We start from the raw sequence: 10,285 nt of genomic DNA on the forward strand, positions 1-10,285 counted from the left end.
GACGCTGATATATTTTTGAAAAGCCCTTGTCCCATTAAAAAAAAAAGGTCAATATCTCAAAAACTATGACCTTTAAAGAAAATTTCAGTACGCCATTAGATTCAACGCAAGCAAATCTAAAAATATCAGTTTTTACTTTTTTAATATGTCTGACAATAACAGAGTTACCGGGGATGACTGAAAAAGCATTTTTTACAAAATCAACCTGTAGCACAAAAACAAAGATATCTATGGCAAATTTGATTAATGCATCTTTGGTTTCATTAAAAAGTAGCAGAGTGTCGCATCTCTCTATCTCTTTTCATAAACGAGAAACCCCATAAGACATACGAAAATGGGTCAGCCTGTACATATTAATATACACACAAGTATGATATTAATATTCATAGCAGCAAACTTAATTTTTTCCTTTGTTCCTAAACAATTATATTTTAGGGTTTGCTCATTTGCAATTATTAGTTTGGCATCTCTCGATATAAACCCCTAGGGTCTCAAGCCTCCTACTTTAACAAGTTCGGTTACCTAAAGAACAAATCATAGTTATATATAAAGTTTATTTGATCAAAATATCAAAACTTACCTGAATATGTGGGGTTTGTTTCAGATTTAGTGAGGCTTCAACCTCAAGACTGTGAATAGCTGTATTATTTGTAGACATATCAAATTAATTAATTAAATTTGAGATTAAACTAAAAAGTTGGTACTTTCCCGCAAATATTCAACACTCATTTCGCCAATATTTTGTGAACCACCTTCAGAGCTCTCAGAATCAGAGCTAGAATTATCTTTCTTGGTTTTGTTTTGTTCAATTGATGGCTCTGCTACGTGGCAATTTCCCAGCACGACTTGAAGATTCGGGACAACCGTCGGGTATGTACCCTGTTCCACGAATCGACTCTTTCACTATATTAAATTATCAATCACAATCGAAACTTTTCAATGCACGATGTCGCCTCCCCCACGATGCATCCGGCATCATCCGCCCTGGTTACCGGCGTGAATAGGATCGGTTACCACCGGCAAGGGGTTGGGAAGGGTCTGGGAAAGGGATTTAAAGGATAGGAAGGACGAACAACCACGTATTGATGGGATGAAGGATAACGCGGAAGTGGGATAGAAACTTTCACAAAGATGAATTCTGAAATGACCGTTGTACTAACGGCAAGGGGTAGGGAAGGGTCAAGGAAAGGAATCCGTAGGATGGGAAAGGACAAGAACGACCACGTGTTGACTGGGTAAAGGATGACGCGGAAGTGTAGAATTGTCTTTACTCGTTTGATTTTGCTCTATAGCCCTTTTATCCCACATGTAATATTTCCTCAAATTATAGAATACACCATTCACAAAAATCATCGTTCAAATTAGATAAAGTTAAATAACAAAAACATCTACACTTAAATATCAATAAATGTCAAATAACTCCTAATAAACCACAGACACAACACTCTAAATAGTCGGAGCACGCCAAAGCAAAAGAAATTGAACAAAACATGAGTTAGGTTAGGTCAAGTTTGAGGTTAAGATGAAAATTCTGCTGCTACATAGAGAACAGCAGAATTGTATTTATCTAATTGGCGAATTTGGCTCATTCTTTTGTCTATCAGTAAGCATAAAAATGCCGGATAAAAATTACATCATTGATGAGAAAATGATTTAAACGAAGATATCTTAAACATATAGCATATTGGACATGTTAATTAGAGTCATGTAGCGATTCAACGTTGCGCTACTCTTTTTGTACGTGAAAAACGTGTTATTAAAACGGAGGTTATTAGTTTTGTTCTGTTGTAAAATTATAAGTTTTTTTTCTCTCAACTTAATAAAATAAACTAATCTTTTGTCTGTATAGTGAGTCGTTTTATTGCGTGGTACTCTCCCAAAGGACATAAAGATATATTTTACTGGTCTTAAGATATTAGTACATTATTTAGATATAAATGAGACATCTTAAAGATGTCCTGTGCTATATGGGTTAGAAATGCAACGGGTTAAGATGGTATAAATGTTAAACTGCAAATATTTATAATATTTTAACAATGCCTAAAAAAAGTAAAACAAAAAAAAGAGTCTACGCCTAATCAACTCAGACACTTAATTCACAAACTTTCTTATGGTATTTAAAGGCTTAGTTATTCGAAGTAAAAGGTAGTCTAATCTGGTGAATTTAAAAAGAAATATGATAGCGGTTACTATAGGAATTACATTGCTTTTATTTTTTCTGGCATTCACTCACTAACCATAAAATTAATGCTCATTTGTTAAAAGAAGAAAATTTAAGTGGTCCAATCTTGGAAAAGTGGATAGAAGTGAGAAATTTCTCTGCTAGAGCCCAGCACACTATGCTTTAGCAATTACTGGAGTAACGGAATACATGGTTAGGAGGCAAATATAGATTGGCAGACGAGGTGCAGTGAAATGGTCTTCGTAATAATATTTAACTCCTTTAGATTATTTAATAACTAAAGTTTGTAGAACTTCATCTGCAAATATTTATGCACTTGATTGAAGATTGAATTGAACTGAAATGCTAAGGTATTACCGGACAAACTTACCCCAAAGTTCCCGAGATATTTCAAAACCTTAAAATAACTAAAGTTTGTAGAACTTCATCTGCAAATATTTATGCACTTGATTGAAGATTGAATTGAACTGAAATGCTAAGGTATTACCGGACAAACTTACCCCAAAGTTCCCGAGATATTTCAAAACCTTAAAAATATTATTAATCTTTAAACCTCGCGTATCCGAGCCCACGCGTTGTTTGAGAAAGATATTTCGGATGGTTTGTTTTGTATTTAAAGAACATATTATTTTAAAAGGAATGATTGCATTATCTTAATCATTTTACAAAGAGCTTAACACGACTGTTTTGAAATATTTTAAATATTAAAAAAGGTAAATCTGCAATGTTAGATTGCTTTTATAAAAGATGCTTCTATAGTACTCTTCCGCGTTCTTCAGGGCTGCTCTTTGTAAAGAATCTTGGTTTTAGGCCAATGTATATTCTGGACATTTGACCTTGCCTAATTCGATATCTCTGTTTTAGTCCATGTTTGATAATATATCTAAAATTATTCTTGTTCATAAAAAAAATTATAAAAATGTAACTGTCAACTAGTTACATTTATTAACAACTTTTCTAAGGTTTTTAAGCGGGTCCTTCATTCAAAATTATACTTTCCTATAAAACATCTTATAGACACAAGACAGCATGGATTCATGAAGGGCAGATCCACTACTTCCAATCTTATTACGATCACGGAATTTATATCAGAATCTATAAATGATAATTCTCAAGTTTTTGTAGTCTATACAGATTTCGCGAAAGCTTTCGACCCTCTTGACCATTCCATGTTTATATCAAATCGGTCTGACCAATTTGGGTTTTCATCTCGTTTAACTTTTCTTATCTCTTCTTATCTTACTAAATGCCCTCAATATGTTGAATGCTTTGGGTTTGGACACAGTTTAACGAAAATAATAGCTCCTTCAGGCGTACCACAAAACTCCATATTGAGACCTCTACTTTTCAACTTATTTATTAATTTCATTTCTAAGGACCTGGAAGTAAAAAGTTTATTATACTGTGATGACAACAAATTATACTGTAGAATTGATAATATTGAGGACTGCAAGCAGCCATTAACGTAATAAATGAATGGTGCAAGAATCACAACTTGCCTCTAAATGCTGTGTGGTTTCCTGCTCCATTATCAATTTTGTGGTCACTACAAAGATCAACTCATTATAAGAACTTGAGAGTCGTTTTTGATAGGTCGCTTTCATTTAATTTGCATTAAGAAGTTATAAAATGCTGGGTTTTGTTGTCAGGAACTCTCCATTCTTTGAAAATATCTCTAGCATTAAACTCGTGTACTATTTTGGAATATTCTTTCCAAATCTGGTCGCCATACTATCAGAGCCATATTCAAGAGGTTGAAAATATACAGCGAAAATTTCTTAAATTCCTTTGGTAAAATATTTACAGGAAAGAAGGGATTCGGCGGATCTACAATTCTTATATAAAGTAATTAAGGGCTTAATTGACTCGCCAGAGATCTTGCAACTTCTAAATTTACACACTCCTCGGCTTTCAGCTCGCAGTCCGCAAACTTTTTGCCTCACAAGACCTAGAACCAATATTAACAAATTTTTGCCTATACGTAGAGCTTGCAATACATAAAACTCTATACACGATGAATGCGATATATTTAAGATATTATGTAGCCTAGCCGAAATTAAAAGAATTCGCTTAGTTTAGATAATCTCGTCTTCTATCTTTATTAATAATTTGATATAACAAATTATTAAAAGTATTTATTAATAATTTGTTATATCTTTGATATTAATTTTATCTATAAGATGATTTCATGGTTATAAATATCTTTTCCACTCTATTATTGGAGTTTCTCTGTTGAGTGATATAAATAAATAAATATATTCTAGTTCAACGTTAAGATCAATATCGTTTTTTCATATCGTTACAGCTCTCTGATAAGAGCTTTCAGTATGAAATCTAATCATAATGAGCAGTTTTCACTACGTCCTTCCGAACAGGGCATCTTTGTAAAGTGGAATTAAAGCGCTTTAACAATATGTGTCAGGGCCTAAATTCTTGAGAGGGCGTATTATAATACTTCCAGTTATTTTTATTTGATTTTAATATATGTACAACATCTTGTCAGGATGTATTACAACAATAAACTTGTAAACAGTAAACTTTTAAACAGTAGCAAAGCGAAAAATGTACTTACAGTAACTTGTGGCGTATATTTGGAACGTGTAAGAAGACAGAATAATAGATGTATTGCTTACGTCAGGATTCGAGATCATTGATATGAAATGATACGATACTACATACCTAAAAAGTAAAAGGTACCTGTGAGCAAATATTTTACCCTAGTTATTGTGATTGTTAAAAGTAAAATACGTTTACACAAGGCCATTTCAGGTTTATAGCACCTGTACACAATACCATAAAACTATCAATAAGACTAACATTCTTCAAATTATAGACATCAGTATACCTTGTTAAAGAGTTGTTCTCCAATCCAGGCAGAACAAAACCTGATGTCTAGCATTAGAAATCGAGTTGATGGGATAGTGCTAGCAAGCACTCCACAAAAAAACCCACTGATGTAATAGCCAATTACACAGTTTACAAAATAATCCCAGCTGCCACAATACTCTGGGTTGCACTAGTGCCACACACCTACTTACACTAGCTATCGTCGTTTTACGTACCAAGGTATCAGGTCACTACACCTAGCACGGAAGGATGCTCATTTAAATATTACTTTCTTTATACTGATAATGATTAAAATAATAAGAGAAACATAAGGTAAAACATTGCTCAGTGAAAACTCTCACCTTTGTAATTTGACAGGTTTGGATAGTTCAATAAAGGCACTAACCACAACACTAGAGAAAAGTTACGGGAGAACAAGTGGACACTGCTCCACGACTGTTTTCGAGTAAAGTTACCATCGAACTGAATTCTAAAAAGGATCATATTAGAAATATCCCTTAAAAATTCTCACAGATCGTCCTTATCTTTACATGTCAGCCCTTAACATTCTGATCGGTTATCGTTTCCTTTTTTATTATTAATTTTTGATGATCGACAAAAACCAGATAAAATATAATAACTAAAATAAATTCACGTCTTACATATGTAATAGCACAATGAACATTGGCGAAGATTAGATGCATCGTCAGAGCATATTAGAGGCGCAGTAAAAAACCCGGCCTGAACGCCTGATTTCAGAAGATCATGCTTGATCAAATGGCCAACATTTTTGGTCTGATGCCAGGATTCTCTACAAGGAGCAGAACTGGAGAAGTTTCTGGAAGCATGTTTCCCTCCTTTCTATCAGACACCTTGAAGTTGAATACTGCTACTATTTTATACTATGTTTTAAGAATATTGCCTGTAATATTATAACTTAATACACTATTCTTATTATTATTGTCTAACTACAAATTTAAATACCTACAGTTTAACCTAAATATTGTTTTAGATGGGATTTTAAAACAGAAGACCACGACATACGTTTTGGAATTACGTTAAAAGATGCCGATGGCAACGCAAGCCCCGCGGTCCGACATACTAGAGTTTCATCGCACGAGATTGATGAAAGTGGGGTGCTCGCGTGCCAGGCACCAGCTACTTGTGAGTATCGGAATGTTCTATTAAATTTATCCTACCAGGGCTATTCATATGGAATATATTTAATAGTAATTTATTATAGTTATATTTTTTAAAACAAGTTGTTTTTTTATGCTCTACAAGAATTAGATAAGAGACAATTTTCTATTAATTAGCAAACATACTTAATAGGATATAGGAAACACTTAAGAACATATTTTTTTACACTCAAATAGAAGGAATGCTGAATTATCGATGGACTTGAGGGTAAAATGATACTCTGATGAGGTTGGAGTACATATTTTAACGGCAAATTGGAAATTAATATATGTCAAATATCAAATAAATGCAAATTAGAAATTAATTTTCTGTAACTGTTTTCTTCTCATTATTATGCACGGATTTATTACATAAATTACTAAAAATATCGTGTACCTCCGCTCTCAGGTTAGTGCCTTACTTTCAGATCTTTTCAACTCTTCTGTAATTTTTATCCTTACAAAAAAATGGCACATCTTCAAGTATCTATTGGCAAATCTTTTGAAAAACTGACAATAAGTGGTTTTTTAATGACATAGTTAAATTATATTACATATGCAACTGATTGTGCTGTGGCATAACTAAACATGCTGTTTATGATGAAAAAATCTATATAATTTAAAACATTATTTTAGAATAAAATATATATGTATAGAACCCACAAAGAAAAATCTCACCACAGTAAAGCTATGATTGTAATGAATGAGTTATTGAATGTAATCGGAGTTAACAAAGCCTCTTATGCACTACTATCAACCAAATCAAACATGCAATAAGTGTCAGCCCAGCCAACAAAATTCTTTTTTTGAATAAAAACTGAAATATCAAACTTAAAGTGCTTGAAAGTACTTGAGAGTTAACAAAAAACCGATAAAATTATAATGTAAAATTTCAGTATATAGTATTCAGTATGTTTTTCTATATGGCAATACCGATAGAATTGAACATTAGTATTTAATTTAATATTTTAGTAAACGTTATGTTGCCACTTCTATTCATATCAGGCCACATCTCGAATGTTTTAAACGGATCATATTATCTGTTTCCGAAGACAATTATGAAGCGCAATATATTCACAAAAATTTTATATAACTCTAATTGTTATCAAATGTAAACTAAAAGCTATCTATTCCACGTTGCGTCTAGGAATCCTGCAATGCTACTTTCTGCGGAGAATCTTGTCTATGGACCGATGGATATTGTGGGCATTTAAGAGGCACTTATATCAGAGGTATTTCAAGATATGTGAAAAAAAGCATCATAAAATCTTTTTCTAAAAATAGAGAAATAGTTAGTTTAAATGGCCTTTGACGAATCAAAATCCTAGCAGCAATGCCAAGATGATTGAAAAATGCATATTTGAACAAATTATTATTTTAAATAATTCCTAGTTGTCAGTCAGGCTTTAAAACACTCTGTAGCACTTTGTTATGTTTCGTGAAAGCACTTAATAATATTCAACATAACGAGGCAAAAACATCAACATGCCTAATATGTTTATAAAGTCATTACAACTGGGCTTGACAAATCTCACTATTTTAAGAGTAGAGTTAATTAATCGATTGATATAGTAATTAAAATACCACTTGTTGTACATTATAACCACCAGATCCATCAGGATTGAAATCGAATGAAATGAATGAATTCTTGAAAATAAAATCTAACACTTTTTTTACATTTCAACAGCGATACACTTTTTCGATACACTCTTTCTTCTCAAAATCTTAACAAATCTTCCTAAAAGAGTTAACAGTAAAGTTTAACAATTTTAATGTCATGAGCATAATTTAGGATTCTACAATGCAAAAAAAAAAGGATCTAACCATGGGCAAAATGGGCTAAAAGTGATTACCCTGCGACACTCTTGAAGGTAATAAAAATATGTCCAACTTATGACCTAATACCTTTATCTTTGAATATTTGCCACTCTATTTTGAAGATAGCCACATGACAGATAAAAATTAACAAATAAAATAAAATATGTTAATCAAGGCTCTCAAATGCTTTGCTAAGATCTGTGTAGAATGTATCGCGTTGTCACTCTACTCTACATCTACTCTATAATAACTCTATATTCTCTATAATAAATCGACACTGAAAAAAACAATCATTGGTCTACCACAAGGAACCGTTTTGGGACCAAATTTATTCACACTGTATATAAATGATATTATTTCCCAACTCAAATATTGCAAAATTCAATTATTCGCGGATGGCACTATCTAATTGGAAATGTAAATATAAACTAGTGTGTAAACAAATGTATGTGTATAAAGAGTAAATTTAATGGAAGGGATAAATATAGACACTTATATATTATTAAACTCGCAACAAATAGAACAATTAAGTAAATGAAATTAAATATTTAGTGGTGGTCATAGATGAGAATTTAATGTTTTCAAATTATGTATATTTGGTGAATAAAATTGGAGAAAAGGCAAATGTATTGAAGCGCACAGGTTTGGACATTACTGAAAACTGCAAATTAAGTATTTATGAAACATTGTTATGTTAACAAATACAGAAATTGAATTGCTACAAAAAACATAAAACCGGGTGCTAAAAAATATTTTGGGTGCGATAGTCGCACATAAAGAAAAAATACGCTTGAAAGGTAAGATTGGTAAGTGTGAAACAAGTCATAGTTCCAAGTATACTGTTACGGATTTCATCGGTTCAATAAATAAGCACACTTAAACACTAAAATTTTATTCACTACTTCACTTACAATCACTAACTTTGTAACACTAGCTTTATACAAGGTGTCCCAGAAAATGTGGAAAATCTCTCAGATTCAGGTAGAAAATAAAAAAATAATATAGAACTTTCCTATAAAAAAAATTTCTAAAGGCCCTTCCTACGAAGATACGATCCCTTAAAGACGCCGCTGGAAATCGGTTTTTCTTGAATAACTTTTGAAATCCGTGGTATAATTTAACGAAAATTTTACGTGATCAGCACTACTATACTATACATACCATTTCCCAGCGGCGTCTTTAAGGGGCCGTAGCTTCGTAGGGAGGGCCTATAGGAAACTTTTATATAGGAAAGTTCCATATTATTTTTTTTATTTTCTACCTCAATCCGAGAGATTTCCCACATTTTCTGGGACACTGTATATCATAAGGGTCTTACTTTGTATAATAGGATGTCCACGCCACTAAAACAACAGCCAACTTAAAAAAATTTAAGACGGATTGCAAAAATTATGTAAAAGAGTTTTGATTTTTAAGTTGTTTCTTATAGTGGCAACTATTGTCAGAAAACTATTATTTAGTATATTCATATTATAAGTTGTTAACTTAAGAGCTCTTAATAAAGAGTTATTATTATTATCTCTAACCTCTGTCACAAATTCAGAGAAGCAAAATAACTTTGTCTCTCTAGACCTCTTCGGGAAAAAACGATTTCGTAAATAAATTTATGTAAGAGTTTGGCAACAACATTTAATTCTCTAATTCGTTCTCAATATTTCTCCTTTAAAGATCGTAAATAAAGGCTTCTTGCCATTTTGATGATACATATTCACAATCCAAATATTTATTATACAGGGTTATAATCTGTGAACTGGAGATACTATACACCAAAGTATCGCGATTGAGCTTAACATCTCTTATACAAAAGTACTTAAATTGTAAAAACAGAGTATTTAAAGTTGGAATATTAATTTTAAATTTCTTAATAATTTTGTGATTTTCAGCAGTATCGTCTTGAAAATTGGCGACTTTATGTGTTTTGACATGAAAATTACGAATTTTGTGGTGACTTTAGCAACCTAACTAACAGGGCGGTAGTTACACCCTGTTACTTAGGTAAATTACAACATATCTTTTTTGCTTAATCAGTTATGGCTAAAACGACTAAAAAATCTAAAATGCAGTTCAAATTTGAATAAAAAAAGGTACTCTTGTTTATTTCATGTAACTCTATCAATTTTTAAGTTATTTGCATTTTAAACATTTAAATAATTTAAAACAACTTTTAAATTAACTACTATACTGGGAAACAACAGTAAAGACAACAAATAACAATTAGTAACAATATTAAACAAAAACTTCAAAGTAAATGCTCAAAATGCCCGCCTTCCACTTCAAGACA

The 10,285-nt window shown here is 32.0% G+C and overlaps 1 protein-coding gene across 1 annotated transcript in view; it reads left to right on the forward strand.

Moving 5' to 3' along the window:
• The window catches only part of LOC126741939 (SEC14-like protein 2), a 77,375-nt gene that overhangs the window by 64,997 nt on the left and 2,093 nt on the right, over positions 1-10,285 (forward strand). Inside the window, exon 9 of the mRNA XM_050448416.1 lies at positions 6,021-6,172. Coding sequence (XP_050304373.1) covers positions 6,021-6,172 — 152 coding nt within the window. The remainder of the gene's footprint in view (positions 1-6,020; positions 6,173-10,285) is intronic.

Source organism: Anthonomus grandis, chromosome 11 (genome assembly GCF_022605725.1).
Source record: "Anthonomus grandis grandis chromosome 11, icAntGran1.3, whole genome shotgun sequence".
Taxonomy (NCBI): domain Eukaryota; kingdom Metazoa; phylum Arthropoda; class Insecta; order Coleoptera; family Curculionidae; genus Anthonomus; species Anthonomus grandis.